The 21,839-nt window shown below is 34.3% G+C and overlaps 1 protein-coding gene across 1 annotated transcript; it reads left to right on the forward strand.

Moving 5' to 3' along the window:
• Positions 1–25: 25 nt before the first annotated feature.
• Positions 26–14,988, forward strand: LOC135224098 (uncharacterized). The gene is made up of 4 exons (XM_064263009.1): positions 26–37; positions 579–2,630; positions 2,835–3,005; positions 14,962–14,988. Exons 1-4 carry the CDS (start codon positions 26–28, stop codon positions 14,986–14,988), a joined length of 2,262 nt encoding a protein of 753 aa, XP_064119079.1.
• The last annotated feature ends 6,851 nt before the right edge of the window (positions 14,989–21,839 follow it).

Consider the following 21,839-nt stretch of genomic DNA (forward strand, 5'->3'; position numbering starts at 1 on the left):
CCGCTGCATACAGTATTAGGCAGCCATGGACGGTAAGGTAATTACAAATTCAGACTGTGAATTTGCGTGGCGTTATGTTCGTTATGTTATGCTTGTGTGCATACTTCTGTTTGTCATTTATGATATATGTGTGGATATATATATACATTATACCTGGACAGGATGTAACAATTGCACGAAGGTATAATTACGTAGTTTTTCATTCTTTGTGGAAAATCTGCATATATATATATATATATATATATATATATATATATATATATATATGTGTGTGTGTGTGTGTGTGTGTGTGTGTGTGTGCGCGCGTGTGTTATACTGAAACTGTGATAATGGAAGTTATCCTCTAAAATTTAAGTTATACTTCACTAACAGTACTTTAATTGAAAGGAACTATCTTAAAGCGTTCAACTATCGACAGTTAGATATTTATCATTGCTCTTTCTATAAAAAAAAAAGGAATCCGTTTTAGATTTCACTATGCCAATAGATGTTGGCACAAAAATGCAGCTTTATGAATATGTGTCCTAAATATGAAACCCTTATTAATACTAATATCTATCGTCGCTTCTTTTGTACAGGTAACAATCCTCCTACTGCTGTTGACGATCAAGACATCATACCCAAAAAAGCTCACCTCGGCCAGCGGGCACTTTGGCCATGCCCTCAATGGCCATTCTACTCCCGACATTTTCAATCCGGTCATTGACCTCTCTGCCCTTCCTACTTCAGGCTCCTCCCACAAATACCCACACGGGTCTCCATATATATCCCCAATAACATCTCTTCTGCATAACCCTTCCGCCGATTCTGGAAAGATACCATTTCTCCACTATGATGGGTCTAGGAGTTATGGTGCTGGAGTCCCCATCAGCGCAACAACTCCTAAAGATACTTCGGCAGCACAGGAGCCTACGTATTTCATTCCTGAAAATCGTGGCGAACCTAATCACCTCGGGCCTAAGTCTGAAGTGTCGCACGTAAGCCATACCGAATACAAAGCCCCTGACCTTGTAAACACACTTTCCAGTGATTCCTTGACTCAGAGTTCAAAGACTGTGTCCTCAGACGGTACTGGATACCAATACTTAACACCTGCAAATCCCCTTGAGTTTGCTTCACCGGTTAATTCCTCCCAATCAGTAGTTGCTGATAATGGTGATCATGAAAGTTCATTACCCTCAATTCCACTTGTCTATGCCCCTCCAGTCGGCTCTTCTCAGACACCATCTGACAGTACTGGGTATGAGTATGCACAGCCTGAAAACCCTCTCACCTACCCCCCTCTAGTCAATATCACCAGTTCAACGCCTGCCAGTGTTGGTTATGAATACTTAACTCCAGCAAATAGTCTTACATACGAACCACCAGTGACTATTGCAACGACAGTATCTTCTGATATTGTTGGTTACAAATATCCAACCCCTGTAAATACTTTCACCCACACCCCTCCCACTGAACCTTCTAAGGCGAGAACTTCTGACATTGCTGGGTATGAATCTCATACTCCTGCAAACCTTATCACTGGTTATCTCCCAACTGCAGGGATTTCAACTACGGTGGCATCTGACAGCACTGGGTATGAATACCCAGCCCCTTTAAAGCCCCTCGTCTATGGTCAGCCGACCAAATCTCTAGAGCCAAAATCTTCTGACCAGACTGAACACAAATTGACGGTTCATTTAGATCCACCTTCTTACATTCCTCCCAAAACAGGTAAAAATGCATCTCCAGTTCAGAAGCATCAAATCCCTGGGAGAGTAGTACCAAGTTCAGTCCTTGCTCGTGAACCTGCTGTTCCTCACAGAGATATCGAGAATGGATACAGAGTTCCTACGAATCTCCTCACTGATAAACCCCCAATTCATGAATTTAACTCTCCACTCACAAGTAATGCCGCGTACGAATATGAAGTACCTGCAAATCCACTCAGCTATGTGGCTAAGAGTGGATCCTCTAAAGATTCAGTAGGTGACCACACAGAACTGGACATTTCTGAGCATCCTAATACCAGCACCAAAGGTGCTTATACTTCCAAAGGTTCAACTCATTCCTCGAAAACCTCAGCATCTGATCAGGCTGGCTATGAATACCCAGTCCCAGCCAATCCTCTCGTTTATGACCATTCTACTACTCCCAAGGCTGAGGTCTTAGGCCCTACTAGCTACACAAACACCGCTCCTTCAAATACACGTACTTACCTTCCACCTGACTCGATCCTCAAACCCCCAAATACACTTTACGAAGCTCCTGCTCCAACTCTGACCTCCCAGCTTCCTCAAGTCTTAGCAAAGGACAATGACCCATCCCCTGATGGAATAGTACACCCAAGTCCAATTTATGTGACACCCAAATCGCTGTATGAACCTCCCCTGACTACCCACCCAGCTGAAGTTGACCCGCCCCGAGCTCTTTATATAACTCCAAGCCCTGATACACTCAGTAGACCTACCGCTAATAAGTTGCGGTTTAACAAATTTGAAAGCCTCCCTACATACTTGGAGCTGCCAAGCAGCATTCCTTCTCTCAAGACTGCTGGTTCAGTCCCACTATATCAGCCTCCACCTTTGCCCCAGTCTTACGGGCATCCATCTGCAGGAAAGTCCAACGAGTCTACATTATCTGAACAAGAGGTGCGTAGGACTTGACGATTCAGTACTTATGTTTCAGATAGACACAAACAGATTGCTAAAATCTGAGGTTAAATCGACTTTACTCGTATCATGTTGTTCTGTGTAAGGATTCTAATTTAATATCTTTCTATACCAATCAGTCAATGAATATCTAGAATGATCTTATTGAACATTTAAGTCATTAAAATTTTTTTCTTTTCGAAGGTCAAACCACACTACTCAGCTGAGCACGACGACTACAAGCCTCTGGATTTCAGCCACGACTTCAACTTCGACGGAGAGATGGCATCCGGGACCTACCAAATCATCCTATCGAACGGCCACACCCAAATAGTTACCTATACTATCGACCCCCACAAAGGATACCAGGTTGAGGTCAGATCTAAGGACGGAGGCAGGTCCTCAGGAAAGAATATCCCCAGACCAGACGACTCTAAACAAGGATTGTTTCCCAAGCACCAGATACCATCTTCGTCGTATTCAGTTCCAGCCCATACGTAAGATGAAATGGTTACTGGTTATTATGTATTGATAACCTATGGAAGGCATTACCTATTTACCTAGCGCCAGTGACTACGTGGAAGTTAGTCAAGCTGTGCAAAATGATCTCAATGTAAAGAAAGAGAAACGGAGTTAAACCATTTCCAGCCGTACGCATTCCTTATGACAGGATTATGCAACCTCAATGAGAGCCCTACAGATCCATACAGAAATGGAGAGATATGAAAACAATTGCATGCTAAAGCCCCATTGGATTTCAGCCATATCTGTATTCTTCCCGAGCCAATGATGTATTACAGCCACGGCCTGAAGAATGCCAAGCCTTGTTATTGTCTGTTCTAAAAGGAAGATTTACTGTTATGTTTGTTGATATGTATGTTCACTGTGATGAGATATCGACACGTAGCATTAATAAAATGTTTTTAAAACCCTTTGTTTCTTTATGGCAACTCCTCGTACATGTTTTAATAAGACTAAAGTAAGTTAGTAATATTATCTATTTTATGTGTGGAAGGCTATAGGTTGGCCAGTCTGATACCTTTTGATAGGCCGGGATCGAAGTTAACAAGATAAAGAAAAAAAAGTCAGGAAAACATAAGCATGAAAACAATTCCAAATCAAAGCATTAAATAAAAAAAAAATTTAATCGCGCAACCTAACATGATTAAAGTTTCCCCAAAATAACTATGCTATTTTCTTTTTCCAGTTAGCGTTTAATGTTATATGATCGAAGGAATCTGATTATTTAAAAAACTGAGTTGATGAAGACTATTTGATTATTGAAAAATGGTATTAATGAAGACTGTTTGAATAATAAAAAATTTTTTTTATAAAGACTTTGAATATTGAAAATTCGTTTGACGAATACTATTTGAATAATAACAAATATGGAAGATGACTATTTGAATAATAAAAATATTTTTTGATGAAAACTATTTGAATAATAAAATAAATTGTTTTGATGAAGACTATTAGAATAATAAAAAAAAAATTATGAAGACCGAATATTAAGATAAATTGTTTTGATGAAGACTATTTGTATAATAAGATAAATTGTTTTGATGAAGACTATTTGAATATAAATAAATAGTCTGAGATATTTTAATAGCAAAACATTGGTCTATTATCAAAACTTTGATAAACTGTACTCCAATTAAAAAAAAAATTGGTCTGATGTATCTGAATGAAAAAAAAATTGCCTAACAGAAACTACTAAAATATTAAAACACTGATGTAAAAAAACATTCTTATGTGACTAGGTATTTCAATATAAAAAAAATTAGTCAAATGTACCTGAATATAACAAAACTAACTTTACAGAGACTACTAAAATATTAAAATACTGACGTGCAGAAATTTTTTTCATTATGACTAGAGGAACCTTTAATAACCACACTCAAGATTGCCTGAATTCCTTCATTTCTAAGCTTCGGGGTTTTGTATTACTATTATTTATCCTTTATTTTTTTCATTTAAAATTTTTTTTTTAGATCTCGTCCGTCCTATCGTAGTTAATGTAACTCTGTGAAAGATATCAAGCAAACTTCACCCCTTTATACACATCTAGTATTCTGTTCGATGGACGCTTCTCCATTAAGTTAATTGTCTCCTTGTTGACTGACACGCACGAATACATGAAAGATAATAATAGAATAATTCTAAGAAGAAGAAGAAGAAGAATAAGAAGATTTTGCATATTCGATGGATGCTTTTCATTAAGTTGATTCTCCCTTGATGACTGACATGTACGAATACGTGAATAATAATAATAATAAATAATAATAATAATAATAATAAGAAGAAGAAGAAGAAGAAGAAAAAGAAGAAGAAGAAGAAGAAGAAGAAGGAGGAGGAGGACAACAACAATAACAACAACAACAGATTAAAGAAGAAGAAGAAGAAGAAGAACAACAACAACAACAGCAACAACAGCGGCAGCAACAACAAAATTAAGAGGAAGTAGAAGTAGAAAACAACAACATGAAGAAAACACAACGACAAGATGGAGAAGAAGAAGGAGAAGAGCAACAAAATGAAAAAGAAGAAGAAGAAGAAGAAGAACAACAACAACAACAACCCCAAAATGAAGAAGAACAACAAAAACCAAATGAAAAAGAAGAAGAACAACAACAACAATAACAACAACAACAAGATTAAGAAGAAGAAGAAGAAGAAGAACAACAACAACAACAACAATAATAACAACCAGCAAAAACAAAATGAAGAAGAAGAAGCAGAAGGCAGGACCACCGAGACTCAAGAGGCTGTATTCAACGTAAATATAATTCTATCTCGGTGAATCCCATTTTTTTTTTTTGTAACGCAGCCAATATCTGCGTCCTTGTGCCATCCACCTTGAGCGAGAACATTTTAATTCATGAAAGCAATTCATTCCTAACAGTCAGGGAAAATGTTTTGGTCAGTCAGTCTTTGTTGGGGAATGATACGCTGCAGAATAAGTATTGATGGAGTGATGTCTCGTCTGCGCATGTATGTATTGTATGTTAATGTAAATGTATGTTATGATGTATGTATGTATGCATGTATGTATGTATTATATATAGATATATATAAATATATATATATATATATCACTTATATATGCATGTATGTATGTATTTTGTATATATACATAGGAATGTATGCATATATGTCTATATATATGTATGTATGTATGTATGTATGAATAACTTGATCACGAAATATATAACACGTGGCATCACCTTTATATATGTTATCTATATATGTACGTATATTATATATTTGTGTATATATATTATATGTTATATATATATATATATATATATATATATATATATATATATATATATATACATAATATATATATATATATATATATATATATATATAATATACAATATATAATATATATATTCATATACACATATATATAATATACGTACATATATAGATAATATATATAAGGGCAATGCTACGTTTTATATATTTCGTGATCAATTTATTCATGCATACATAGATATATAGATATATATGCACATATACCTATATATAAATACAAAAGTCACTTCAATATATATGTATATACATATATATATATATATATATATATATATATATATACATTATATATATATATATATATTTATATATATATATATATATATATATATATATATACATATTATATGTTGCTACTTTCAAAATGCATATATCCCCTCTTAGACTGTATAAAATGTTATGTAGAGTTTGGCAACATTTTTTCAGATTACTAGCTAGCTTAGATTTAGGATGTTTTAAAATGTGTGTTCAGATTTCGCATAACATAATTTTAAAGAATATATAACGTAGTATGAAAAGAGAGAGAATATCTTTGTCCGTTCGAAACTAGAGTTGTTTTTCAAAACCTGTCAACACGATTGATTAGGGACCTCGAGGTCTTTGCTTTGTTTTGGGAATTCTGTCATCACGTTTGATAGTGACTTTTGCTCGAGTCTGTTTCGTCGAGTATGTGTCTTTGTTGAGCAGAATGGTTTCATACGTGTTCGTCTTTGTCAAAACCACATGCAGATTTCACAGTTTTTTTTTTTTTTGCATCATAATGGAAGCTTCTAGAAAGAATTATTGCCCAAAACGTTTTGTGTCATCTCCACTGCCCAGCTTCCGTAAGGAAGAGAATTTCATTGCATCTTAGAACCGGGAGGCGTTCAGATCTCTCTCTCCCTATCTTTCTCTCTCTCTCTCTCTCTCTCTCTCTCTCTCTCTGCCTCGCCATAATTGATATTAACGTAACGTAAAATGGTCACTCGTAACTTGTAGATTTCAGATTTGATATTTCTAATAAGTTATTTAGTGTTATTTAGTGCTTTTTGTGGAATTTGAACAAACATTGTGTGTGTAATGGCGCCTGGTTTTGTGAAAGTGTGAAACAAGCTGCAGCAAAGAAAAAAAATTGGTATACCAAAAAGGTAAAGAGTGTTATATTTTTATTAGTTGCAACTAATAACTGATGGTTACGATGGTTTGGTAAAAACTAATAACTATTGGTTACGATGGTTTAGAGAACTAATAACTAATAGTTACAATGGTTTGAGTGAAAAGATTTACATTTTTACACATTGCAAATTTTTGTGTTTTGTGTTTGTTTCATTTGAAGTGCATTTATCCATTTTCTTATTGAAGTGTTTATTTTTGGTGCATTTATCCATTTTCTTATTGAAGTGTCTTTTTGTTTTATATTCTGTGTGATTAGTACTTTTTGCAATTTTGGTATTTTCCACATTTTTCTTTGTTTTCATTTGCATTCGCAATTTAATTAACTTAGTTATTTTCATTACTTAATTATTGCACATTTAATTGAATTTAACACTTGTGAATTAATTTGCATTTATTTAGAATTCTTTTCAAGTTTTAGTGTTGTTTAGCACTTGTGAATTAATTTCCAAATTTCAATTATTGCCTAACTTTTTTTAATTTTGATTGAATTAATTTTCTTGATTTTTGTGATAAATTAATTTTGATTTAATTTTACTTAATTAATTCAGGAATTAATTAAACTTTGCTTTGTTTTCAAGTAGCAGTAATTTTCCCTGATGTTGTGAATTTCAATTGTAAGTTTTGAGTTTGAAAGATTTTTGTATTTACAAATTTTATAAGTGTTTTCTTTATTTTACACCAGTATTTAATTATGATTACTTTAGGTAGAAACATAGAGTGGTAATTGATCTGTTTTCCTTCAATTATCTTGAAGTGACTTAGAACCAGGGAAGTACTTAGACTTCTGAAATCAGGGAAATACTTAGACTTTTAAAGTTGTTGATGGAGTGATGCCCTTTGATTAATTTAATTACTTACAAGATTACCACACACCTGTTTTGATGAACTTAGTCTGATTTTCTGCAATACTGGTAAGTTGTTAAGGGATCACTGTTGCCTTTAGAGTATTCAGTCGTTTAGTACCTGTGATGAGGGTTCAGGTGTCTGGCTGTTGTGAGGTAACAATTAATGAATGGTAAGTGTAGTAACCAGACACTTGGCACTTCGTCACAATTATTAATGGTGCCCAGAGACCCCGGAAAGCAGATTTCATTATCACTCTAGTATATACTGGTGGTGTTAGGGATATATTTTGTTAGGAGAGTGACCATATAGTTTTTGTTTTGCATTTATTGTATTGAATTGTAAGTTGATAACTTAGAAGAAAATGGCTCAGTACAAGGTTCAGGAATTTTTAGCAGCCCCTTCCAACCAAGTATTATCTGAAACCACTGACTAAGGCACAGTGGAGCGGTTTAGCAGTGGCATGTGGTGGTTATGTGTCTACTAGTATGGTAAAGGCACAAATAAGATGTATTGCTATGGAATCATTGATAAACTCTGGTAGCATAACTGATGAAGATGAGTTAGAATTGGCTCAAGAGTTGTTGAATGTAGCACATGCTGATCTTATGAATAAGCAAGCAGAAAAGAAAGAGAAAAGTGATGCAGACTTAGAGCTTAGACGCATTGAAGCAGAAGAGAATTTGATTAAGCTAAAAATGCTTGCTGAAAGAGAGAGAATGCAAGCTGAAAGAGAAAGAATAGACAGGGAAAAGCAAGAAAGAAGAGAAAGAAGAGAAGAAAAAGCAGCAGAAGAGGAAAGAGAAAGGATGAAAGAGGAAAGAGAAATTGCAAGACATGAAAGGGAGATGGAATTGATAAGAGCTAGATCCACAATACCTGTAACACCGTCTAGCCCTAACCAAGGTAATCAAGACCCTGTATTTGATGTAGTAAGAGTACAGAAGTTAATCACTAAGTTTACTGAAGAAGCTCCAGATGAGTTTTTTGATCACTTTGAGAAAGTGGCTTCAGGTATGGGATGGCCAGAAGATAAATGGTCAGTTTTGCTACAAAGTGTCTTGATTGGTAAAGGGAGTCCTTATCTAGCTTTAACAGCTGATCAGTGTAAAGACTACAAGGTACTTCAACACAGTGTGCTACAAGTTTACCAGACGACCCCAGAGTACTACAATGAAAGATTCAGAAATTTAAGAAAAGATGAGAAGGGAACATTCTTAGATTATGCGTGCAAAGTGAGAAAGTGTTCCAAACGTTGGTTAGAAGCTGCTAAAGTTAAAACTTTTGATGAGTTAGAAGAATTACTTATTTTTGAACAGTATCTTAAGGGAATTTCTGAACATATAAGAGCCTATTTGAGAGAGAGAGAGGTAAAGAAACTTGACAAAGCTGCTACACTGAGTGAAGATTAAAATATAATTATAGTAGTAAACGTAATTACAATGTCAAGTACCAGAGTCAACAACGCCCAGGTTTTAAGTCTCATCCAAATAACAGGAACAAATTTAATGGGAAACCTACAAGTGATACTACCAAGAGTACACAAGGTGATACACCTCAGCAAACTAATGTGAAATCCTCTTCCAGTTTTTCAAGACAGATACAGAAACCTAATGTTGTCAGTTTCAAGTGTGGAAGAGCAGGACACTACAGTCAAGAGTGTTACTGGAATCAACAGCAGTCAAAGCCAGTTGGTCAAGTTGTGAAAGGTGACCAGTTGAAACAAACTACGAAGAGCAGTGTGGGAAAGAATCAGACTCCAGACAAGAATGAAACTAAACAAGCTGAATGTTTAGCAACCAGTGGAAATGTTACCTCAAGCAGTGAGTGGCTTAGCAGTGTGGAGGCTTTTAAGCCATATATCTATGAGGGTATGCTGTCAACTCAAGGAGGAAGTATGCAGGTACCAGTCAAGATATTACTTGATACAGGGAGTAACCATAGTGTGGTAGTACGTGGTTCTCACCCTCAGTTGGAGAAGAGTCTCACAGGAGATTCAGTTATTTTGAAGGGTATAAGAGGAGAGGAAGTAACTCCTATATGCCGCTTATACCTGCCATGTGAATTGGTGACAGGGAATGTTGATTTTGCTGTAAAGTACTCACTGGCTGTGGAAGGTGTACATGTTCTGTAGGGGAATGAAGTTGGTGGTGTGCCATTTATTCCTTGTCCTGTAGTGACAGACAAACCATTGAAGATTAGTCCTACAGTAGAGTTGGAGAGGAATAACCCCCACCTGCTTCCTAGTTGTGTCACTACCAGAAGTATGAAAAGGACTACAACTGCAAGTGAAGAAACTGAGGATTTACACACCCAAGAAGGATCAAGTGAAGGATCTTTGTGCTTAGAAGAATTGTTCTAGGGAAGTGATGTTTCCCATAGTGCTGACCAAGAAGAGATTTCCCAAGAAGATGAAGAAGACGGCGACGACGAAGAAGAAGAACCTGATGTTCCTGAAGAGACTCCAAGAAAAAGTGTTACTGAAGACAGTAGTGAAACTACAGTTGCTGAGTTAGCAGATATTGAGAATTCAACCATTGAAGTTGGTCAAGTGACACGAGAGAAGCTAATGGACTTGCAGAAGAAGGATGCATCGTTAACTGATTTGTTCTTCAGAGTTGTTGATCGAGAAGAGATGCAACAAACTCCTTCCTGTTATTATCTGAAGGAAGGTTTGCTGATGAGGAAGTATAGACCTACAGATATACCAGGAAATGCTGTATGGGGCGAATATCATCAAATTTTGATTCCATATCCATTGAGGAAGCAAGTGGTTGTAGTAGCTCATGAGTCTGGACATATGGGAATCAGGAAGACTGTGGAGAAGATCATGAAATATTTTTTTTTGGCCTGGACTTCTCAAAGATGTTAGCAGGTTTTGATGTGAGTGTCATACCTGCCAGATAGTTGGAAAACCGAATGAAACCATCAAGAAAGCCCCACTACAACCTATAGAAGTTAGAGGAGAACCCTTTAGCAAAGTGATTATAGACATGGTTGGACCGCTGCCGAAGACAAAGAAAGGAAATGAGTATTTGTTAACATTAATGTGTCCTGTGACAAGATATCCAGAAGCAATCCCTGTTAGAAACATATCTGCCAAGATAGTTGCTGAAAAACCTGTGGAGTTTTTCTCAAAGTTTGGTATACCAGAAATAGTACAAAGTGACAGAGGAACAAAGTTTACTTCAAAGTTATTCCAGGATGTGATGAATTTGTTAGGAGTGAAACAACAGTTATCCACTGCCTATCATCCAGAGACTCAAGGTGCCTTGGAAAGGTTCCACCAGACATTGAAAAGTATGCTGACAAAGTATTGTTCTGAGTCAGGAAGAGAATGGGATGTTGGTTTACCATTAATGTTGTTTGAAGTTAGGAGTGCTTATCAAGAAAGTATGGGATGTTCACCTAATGAAATTATTTTTGGAAGAGAAGTGAGAGGACCGTTGAAGATTCTTGCTGAAAATTGGGAAGAAAATCCAAAGGAGAGCCAAGGAGAGTATGTGAAGAACTTAAGGAAAAGGTTGAAAGAGATTAGAAAATTCTCTTTAGAAAACTTGAAAATGAGTCAAGAGAAAATGAAAAGGAGATTTGATGCTAAGACTAAGCTAAGAAGTTTTAGTGTTGGTCAACAAGTGTTAGTGTTCTTACCTGTCAAGAGATTTCCCCTCACTAATAAATTTCAAGGTCCTTACAAGATAATTCAGAAGTTAAGTGATAGAACTTATGTGATTGAAACACCAGAAAGAAGAAGAAGACAAAGGAAGATACATGAAAACCTCTTGAAACCTTACTTCTCAGAAACTAAAACTGAAACTGTGTCAGTAACACAAACCACTTTATCTACAGAAGACGATGATGGCTATGAATTGGGAGCTGAAAGCAAGATGAATAATTCTTCAATTTTGGAAAATTTGGAGGATAAACTGAAACATCTCAGTGTTGAACAAGGTGAAGACTTAAGTGAAGTAATTAGAAGTTTCCCAGAAATTTTTGCAGATGTGCCTAGGCGTACTGATCTGACCAAGCATGAGATAAAGATTCAAGAAGATGGAAAACCTTTCAAGCAAAGAGCCTATCACTTATCACCTTATCATCGAGATGTTTTGAAGAAAGAAGTTGAGTATTTGCTGCAACATGGATTAGCAGAACCCAGTTCAAGTCACTTCAGTTCTCCATGTGTGTTAGTGAAGAAACCAGATGGTTCATTTAGAATGTGTACTGATTATAGGAAACTGAATTCTATCAGTGTGGCTGACAATTATCCTTTGCCTCTTATAGATCAGTTACTTGATAATATTGGGCAAGCCAAGTTTGTTTCCAAGATAGACTTGTTGAAAGGATATTATCAAATTCCCTTAGATGAGAATGCCAAATTGCTGTCAGCTTTTATTACTCCATTTGGACTGTATCAGTATACTGTTCTGCCGTTTGGTCTGATGAATGCACCAGCCACATTTCAACGAGTGATGGATCAACTGCTAGGCTCGATAGAAGGAGTAGGTGTATACCTAGATGACATCGTGATTTACTCTACAACATGGGAAGAACATCTGAAGATTCTGAGGAAAGTTTTCTAGAAACTTCAAGAAGCAGGACTAACAGTCAACCTAGAAAAGAGTGAGTTTGGAAAGGCAACTGTACAGTATCTTGGGTTTGAAGTTGGGAAAGGCCTTCTTGCTCCAGTAAATGCTAATGCAGAAGGTATCCGTAAGGCTACCCCACCTACTACCAGGAAACATTTTCTTTGGTTACGGGCTTGAACATCAGCGACATATTTGTTAATTCCCATCACCAGAGAAAATTGAAATCTCTAGGGATTTGTACTCCTACTTTAGATAATGGACATTCATGTATTTTTAACTACTCAAAGTATGTATTGTCAAAGAGTGAGGAATTTTTGTTGTCACTTGGATTGGATTTCTGTTTGCCGTCATATAGACCCAATTTTGCCTTCTTTTATTTTCCGTTTGAGGTGCTTTTCCATAGGCTTAAGAATATCAATTATGGCAATTTAATATGGCAATTCTTCAGCAGAAACTATCATCACTGTTACATGACAATTACAGAAAACTCAGGGTGAAGTGGGCCCCTTACTTCAGAAAGGAGACTCTGAAATTCTTAGAAGGTTGGGTAAAAATGATAACTTAGTGATATGTAAACCAGATAAAGGGAAAGGAATAGTGATTCTGGACAAGGCTGATTATCTTGAAAAAATGAAAGTTATTTTGTCTGATGGCTCTAAATTTAAACTAACTGGTGAACCCAACTTTGTTGAAATTTTTAAAAAAGAAGACAAGATCAATCGCTTTCTCAAAAAGCTTAAACAGGAAAAAGTAATTTCTGATGATGTCTACCAAGAATTATTTGTTACCGGGTCTTCCTTTGGCATTCTTTATGGACTTCCAAAAATACACAAAGACGGTATACCATTGAGACCGATAATGTCAGCATACAATAGCCCGACATATAATAGTTCATTCTATTTCCAAAATACTCAAAATGAATACGCTTACTCTGAATATTCGTTAAAGAATGGTTATGTATTTCAGCAAGAAATTATTTTACAGGATGGTGATTTGTATATGGCCAGTTTGGACGTTGAATCATTATGTTCACTAACGTCCCTGTTTCTCAGACAATTGAAATCATTTTGGATAAAGTTTTTAGTAATGATGAGACCTTCTGTGGTTTTAATAGGCAACTTTTTAAAACATTTTTGGAACTTGCTGTGCAAGATGCCACCTTTGTTTTTAATGGGCAGCTCTTTCTGCAGGCAGAGGGGGTTGCCATGGGTTCTCCTTTGGGACCGTTGTTTGCCAATTTTTTATGGGACATTTGGAGGAGAATTTTCTTAATGATTGTCCTGGGAATTTTAAGCCACTTTTTTATTGAGGGAATGTTGACGATACTTTTGCCTTATTTAAATTTCCGTGGCAATGCCAGCATTTTTTAGATTATGTTAATGAGGCCCATCCTAACATTAAATTTACTTTGGAAAATGAGAAGGATGACACCCTGGCCTTCTTGGATATAAAAATAACTAGACGTGACCACCATTTCACCACAATTGTTTTTAGAAAGATTACCTTCACTGGGCTCTGCAACAACTTTTTTAGCTCGTGTTTCCGTAATTTTAAGATTAATGCTATCTCCACTTTGGTTTTCAGGGCCCTTCGGTACACATCTGATTAGCTCTCCTTCCACCTTGAAGTCAAGTTTCTTTTAGAATATTTTGTAAAGAACTCGTTTCCCAAAAAGCTGGTTTTTTTAACATCATTAGCAAATTGCTAGCGAAGTATCTGTCAGCACCCACCCTTAATTTTAATGTACCTAAGTTAACCATGTACGCACCCATCCCTTTTATTCATTCAGATAGTTTACGTCTTAAAGTAAAAAATATTATTGAAAAGGAATTTGTATTTTTAAAACTCAATCTCATTCCCATGAATCCACAAAAAATTGGAGGGTTTTTTAATTACAAGGACAAATTACAGGATTTCATGAAGTCCAATATTATATATAAATTTGAATGCCAAAGATGTCTCGGTATTTATGTTGGATCTTCACGTAGACTGTTACAAGTCCGGTATTATAGCCATTTGGGATTAAGTTACAGAACTGGGTCCAGAATCTCTAATCCCGAGTTCTCTAATATAAGAACACACTCAAAGATTTGTAAAATCACCATCGATAAGAAACATTTCTCTATTATTGGCACCACAAAGCAAACTACCCACCTAACTACCCTTGAGTCATTGTTTATTAAGCACCTGTCACCTAGTTTAAACTCCAACACCTCGTCATCTCCTCTCTGTCTGGCGTGAGGTTTACGTTGTGTGCAGACCTTGCCGTTTTTAGTCACTCAGCTCTTTCCTTCTTTATGATTAGGTAGTTTTCTTCTCATTCTCTATTTTAACGTTCTGAGTTTGTTTTAATTTTTATTGTAATTTTCAAGTTTAATTTTTATTGTAAGTTTTAAGTTTATCTTAATGTTGAATTTCAATTGCAGACTGATGATGTGTTGGTGACAACATGAAACGTTCCTTAATAAAACGCGTTAATATGACTGGCGTCTGATTGGACACCCCTTCCTTTATACTTATGGTTTTCCTGATGTGATATATATATATATATATATATATATATATATATATATATATATATATATATACGTAATATACTATATATTGAAGTGACTTTTGTATTTATATATATAGGTATGTATGAGTATATATCTATTTATCTATGTATGCATGAGTAAATTGATCACGAAATATATAAAACGTAGCATTGCCTTTATATATATTATCTATATATGTACGTATATTATATATATGTGTATCTAAATATTGTATATACTATATATATATATTGTATATTTATATATATTATATATAATTATATATTTAATATACATATACACACATATATATATGTATATGTATATATGTATATTATATATATATATAACATAGAATATTTATATACACATATATATAATATATACGTACATTTGTACATAACATATATAAAGGTGATGCCACATGTTATATATTTCGTGATCAAGTTATTCATACATACATACATATAGACATATATGCTTACATTACTTGTGTATCCGCTTTTGCACTGGATATATATATATATATATATATATATATATATATATATACATATATATATATATATATATATATATATATATATATATATATATATCCTGTGCAAAAGAGGATACACAAGCAATTTATATATGTAAGTCTCGTGTTATAATATATATATATATATTATTATATATTATATTATATTTATATATATATATATAATATATATATATATATATATAATATATATATATATATATATATATAATATGCATATGTATATATATATATATATATATAACGACCTCCGTTGGTTTAGTATTGGTACTTTCCTTGTACTTCATCTCAAGAGCGTTTGTTTACGTTTTAGTTATATGACAATTTTTATTATATACAATGACATTTAACTTGGTACTGGTAATGGTACTGGGACTTTATGGACGCCCTGTATATGTATACATAAGTTTATATGTACATGTATATTTGGTGATGAAAATACACACACACACACACACACACACACACACACACACACATATATATATTATATATATATATATATATATATATATATATATATATATATATATATATTTCTTCATTATCAAGCACTCATAGGTAACCTGAAACCAAAATATTAGTTATCATCACCTCAATATACTCCAAACTATATATTAAAAAAAAAAAACTGCACAACTCCTCTATTACATTTCTAGAAATTCACAGGGAACTTAAATAACCCATAATGCACTATTACCTGTCCTCGTGCTCCATATTACTTTTGCTCTCTACTAATTACCATTAAATGTTTCCTTGCTAGATACAAAAAAAAATAAAGAATATATAACAAAAACGTTCCACCGATGACGTCACGACCTAGCCTTTTCCTTCGACCGCGACCTTGGACCTCGCTCATTCCCAAGGGCTCGTTTCTTTCCCCTTCGCAAATTCGTGACGTCATTATCAATAACCCAATTATTAGCCTGAATGGAATATGGAGCCTTCCTTTTCACGTTGCGGAAAAGGTAATGGCTGTTTTGCCTCCGGACGGTAGCGAGTATGCAAAAAAAAAAAAAAAAATTAATAAATAAAAAATAAAAAAAATAAAAAGTTAGCCATAAAAAAGTTTGTTTTTGTATCGGTTCGTGTTTTTATTCATTCGGTGTTCAAGGTAACGAGTATGCAATAAATAAATAAATAAATGAATAAATCATAAATATAAAATTAAAAAGTTAGCCATCAAAAATGTTTTTTTTTTTCTTTTTGTTTGAATCGGTTCGTGTTTTCATCCATTCGGTGTTCATTTATTTAAGAAGGGAATTAAATGCCATTTAATATGGATAATTTTTATTGCCAATTTGGCAACAGTGAAAAGTAGGTATCGTCACTGTGTATGTAGCAAAAGAAAAGTTTCGATAATTCCCTGAAACAAAAAATTTCTAGACTTTCATTTCCATTCTAGCTGATATAATTAGATAGAAACTTGGAAATGAAAGACGTGAAAGGCCTATTTTGCATAAATTTGCATTACGGAATTATAACTGACTGATAATTAGACTACTAAAACTCAGTCAGTGATTGGTGCCTAAAAACGTAACCGCAAAAAAAAAAAAAAAAAAAAAAAAAAAACAGTTACGAGATGAAGAAGTGGCTAAATTTCATCTCAAGCCCAGGAACTCGTCCTATGGCTGGCTACCAAGTTTCAGAAGATAGGCTATATTGTCACCCAGACTGGGATAAGTTACCTGGCATATATAGTCTCTCAGGTAGCCCAAGTAGCGGTGCAAAATGCAATTGCGAACAGATGGTTGATGAACATCCACAGCCATCTGAGAGAGAGAGAGAGGAGATGAGGAGGAGAGAGAGATGAGGAGGGAGAAACGGGACTAAGAGTGAGAAGATAGAGAGAGAGAGAGAGAGAGAGAGAGAGAGGAGAGAGAGACTCATAGTAACAGGATACAAAATTAACGAGATCGATGATTCGTAACCAGAAAGAAGCTTTTCCACTCGCCCGTTTGGTTCTGTTTAGTTATCTACGTCAAGGAAATGGTATGGTCGTCGTATATTTGTAATATCTCATAAAGTTGCCTTTATCCATATAAACTGATCTTGAAAACATTTCTTAAACTTAAAGGTCAATAGACCCTTTATCATTCTCTCTTAGTTTGCACTGTACCTTTCCAGTGTAGTCAAAATAATATCAAATGAGACACATTTCAGCATAATACTTGAACACTGGGATTTCTTGTATATTGTTAATGTTTTATATCTGGAAACACTGAAAGAAAGCAACAGTATCCCCCAAAACCGTAACATCGAAGTACCGAGACAGAAAACGTGGTGCCATATGACAACTGTCAGTCCATTTTCTATGCTAGTCATTTTGCATGGAGAACTTATCAAGTTATACTGCTCTATTAATTAAAGTCTGTAATTTTATAGACTTGACGTTTCATGCTTGTTCTCTTAACTAATCTACACAAGTATTTCCCATTAACTCGAAATATTATTCTCCTTGCATTTTAATAGATTTTTTTAGTCTGTTTATTACTTTATTTTGTTTATTTATTTATTTTTGATGAGTGGGATTTCTTCTTCTTGCTTTTTACCTATGAGCACCATATAACCTTGGAAGCTTGAATTTCAAGTCAGTGGTCTCTTTGGGGTTGTTCCATATGAATAGGTTTTATCTTCTGAATAATAATAATAATTTTTAATTATAATAATATTTCCAATCTATTTACAAATATACAAATACAATTACGTCCGGTACCCCTACAAGCGAACTCGAGCAATAAATTAGGTAAGTAAACGAATATTTCTTCGTGTATTTAAAACCCCTGTAAACATAACCATACAAAATATTTTCCTTTAATGTAAAAGACGTAAATGCAACTAAATAGAATATATATTATCATTTCCCTTCTATTTACAGCTATAAAATTACATTTACGTCCGGTACCCCTACAAACGAATATTTTTCCATACATTTGAAGCACTTGCACAGAAAACCATACAAAAGTTTTCCCATTAATTCGCAAGGCGTGGAAGCAACCAAATAGATAATAATAATAATAATAATAATAATAATAATAATAATAATAATAATAATAATAATAATAATAATTCCCATCTATTTGCAGCTATAAAAATACATTTACGTCCGGTACCCCTACAAACAAATATTTTTTTTCATACATTAGAAGCATTTGTACAGAAAACAATACAAAATGTTCCCCATTAATTCACAAGGCGTGGAAGCAACCAATAGATAATAATAATATAATAATAATAATAATAATAATAATAATAATAATAATAATAATAATAATTCCCATCTATTTGCAGCTATAAAAATACATTTACATCCGGTACCCCTACAAACGAATATTTTTTTCATGCATTAGAAGCATTTGTACAGAAAACCATACAAAATGTTCCCCATTAATTCACAAGGCGTGGAAGCAACCAAATAGATAATAATAATAATAATAATAATAATAATAATAATAATAATAATAATAATAATAATAATTCCCATCTATTTGCAGCTATAAAAATACATTTACACCCGTACCCTACCCACAAACGAATATGTTTTTTTCATGCATTAGAGCATTTGTTACAGAAAACCTTATAAAATGTTCCCTATTAATTCACAAGGCGTGGAAGCAACCAAATAGATAATAATAATAATAATAATAATAATAATAATAATAATACTATTTCCCATCTATTTACAAGCATACAAACACAATTACGTCCGGCATACCCTTACGAGCAAGCTCGAAAGCATACGATGACGCAACGCCCTCCCTGAAGCCACCTAATAAATCGATCCCTCCTTCTCCGTCACTCCCCGAGGCCCTTCTTGACCTTTCCCTAGGGAGGGAGCCGAGAGGAACAGCGAGGGAGGGAATTCCAGAACCCATTCTCTTCGATGACTTTCCCACTTCTTAAAATAGACAATAAAAAAAAGAAGAGGAGGAAAAGTGTTCGCTTGCATTAAGTACCGAGTGGAGGGGAGATGGGCGTGGTTATTGTCGTGGTGACCTTGTCAAGTATGTGTGAGCTTGTGTGTGCGTGTGTGTGTGTGTGTATGCAGTCATGTGTTTTTGTTTTTGTTTACTTCCAAGAGCACACACGCACGCACACACAGTCACGCATATGTGTGTGATATATATATATATATATATATATATATATATATATATATATGTATGTATGTATGTATGTATGTATGTATATATATATATATCTGTGTGTGTGTGTGTTTGTAAATTTATGTATACTTCATAAAAGTGAAAATGTAAGTAATCAGCAATTGAGAAATTAATGAACAACAATGTAAATGTACTTTTGCCACATTAAATTTAGCATATCAACACACACATATATTATGTATGTATATATAATATTATATTATACATGTATATATAAATATATATATTTGTGAGTGTGTGTGTGGGTATGTGCGTACGCGCATAAAAGTGAGTTTACACGCTTATTTCAATGTAACAAAAATGCATTTACAATATTGCTTTTACTTTAAAATCGCGTTTGCTGATTTTTTACATATTTAGTTGTCTGATAACCTGAATTAAAAAAAAAGAATTAGTTTATCGGACGCAGTTTATATTTAGAAGGCATCTTACCATATATTATTGTACCGGTTCCTCTATATCCTAGCCAAATTTCATCTTTATTTTCCCTAGAAAACTCTCTCTCTCTCTCTCTCTCTCTCTCTCTCTCTTCTCTCTCTCTCTCTCTCTCTCTCTCTCTCTCTCTCTCTTACCCTTTTCAGAGACCAAGGTAGAACATATTCCGAATATCTAAGTCAGATACTTATGCTGAATTCAACTGTCTGTAACCTACATAAGCATTTTATTATCCACATAAAAATTCCTTTTCAATATTTGACCGTTTATTCGACATGAATTTTCATTGGTTCTCAAAATTTTATTAATTTTCTTTTCATAAATGCATTGTCATTTATTTCATTAGAATAAGACTCAAAATCTGTTTTTTTTCATAAATTCATTATCATTTATTTTACTGGACACAGAATAAGACTCAAAACCTCTATGCTTTTCTTTTCATAAATTCGTTGTCATTTATTTAATTGACACAGAACAAGACTCAAAATCTCATTGTTTATTTTTTCATAAATTTATTGTAATTTATTTCACTAGACACAGAACACGAAGGCTGACAGGAAACAGCAACCCTAAATAGAAGAAGAAGAAGAAGAAAAGAAGAAGAAGAAGAAAAAGAAGAATAAGAAGAAGAAGAATAAGAAGAAGAAGAAGAAGTGGCAAAGTTATTGTCTGAGCTCATTCTTGGAAAAATCAGAAACACTCTCCACTTTCAGGGTTCATGTTTATATCATTAATGTTACTTCGAAGGCCGTTTTCTTTTTCCATTGTTGCATTCATATTTCCCTTCATAAACATACTCTGAATTTACGAAGGCATTTATGACTATGTATACAAATATATAAATGCTTATAAATATATATATATATATATATATATATATATATATATATATATATATATATATATATATATATATATATATATATATATATATATATATATATATATATATATATGTGTGTGTGTGTGTGTGTGTGTGTATATACTATATGTATAACTCTATATATACATATACATTATAACCGAAAACCTCAAATTAATATCTAAAAATTCAATAGATTACCACAAGGAAAAAAAAAGTCGTTCACGCATAGAGAAAAAAATATACATCCAGCCCCACCTACTATATTCGCTTTCACCCACAATGCACCGCGACAAAAAACAGATGAATGCCGCAATTCCTTGCAGCCGGGAACCTGTCAGTCCGTCGGTCAGAATCTGTCATTTTTTCCCTTTTGTTCCTCCCTCCTCCTCCTCCTCCTCCTCCTCCTCCTCCTATCCTCCTCCTCCTATATCCTCCTCCTCCTCCACCTCCTTCCCCTCATTTTCGTTTTTCATCCACCCCCACCCACCCACTTTCTCGAACACAGCCATGTCATCCCACTTCCGGTCAGCGTATATCCTCCAGGGTTCTATTGATTTCCAAAACAGCTATTTTATTCTTCTGGAAACAAGATCTCGCAATTCCTATGGTGAAGTCAACTCTTCGTCAATCACGAGGTCTTGTGTGACAACATCCACTTTCGAGGATTCAGGGAGGAATCAGTTCAGTGCGAGAAACCTACATAGAGCTCGTCAGGGTTGGTTATTTTTTTTTTTATTTTTAACAAAAATTTTAAAAATTA

Source organism: Macrobrachium nipponense, chromosome 10 (genome assembly GCF_015104395.2).
Source record: "Macrobrachium nipponense isolate FS-2020 chromosome 10, ASM1510439v2, whole genome shotgun sequence".
Taxonomy (NCBI): Eukaryota; Metazoa; Arthropoda; class Malacostraca; order Decapoda; family Palaemonidae; genus Macrobrachium; species Macrobrachium nipponense.

Bases quoted from the DNA above. Each gene is read 5' to 3' on its own strand.
- LOC135224098 (XM_064263009.1), top strand. The intron at 2,631-2,834 runs GTGCGTAGGACT...TTCTTTTCGAAG, and splicing joins CTACATTATCTGAACAAGAG to GTCAAACCACACTACTCAGC. The intron at 3,006-14,961 runs GTCAGATCTAAG...TTTCAATTGCAG, and splicing joins ACAAAGGATACCAGGTTGAG to ACTGATGATGTGTTGGTGAC.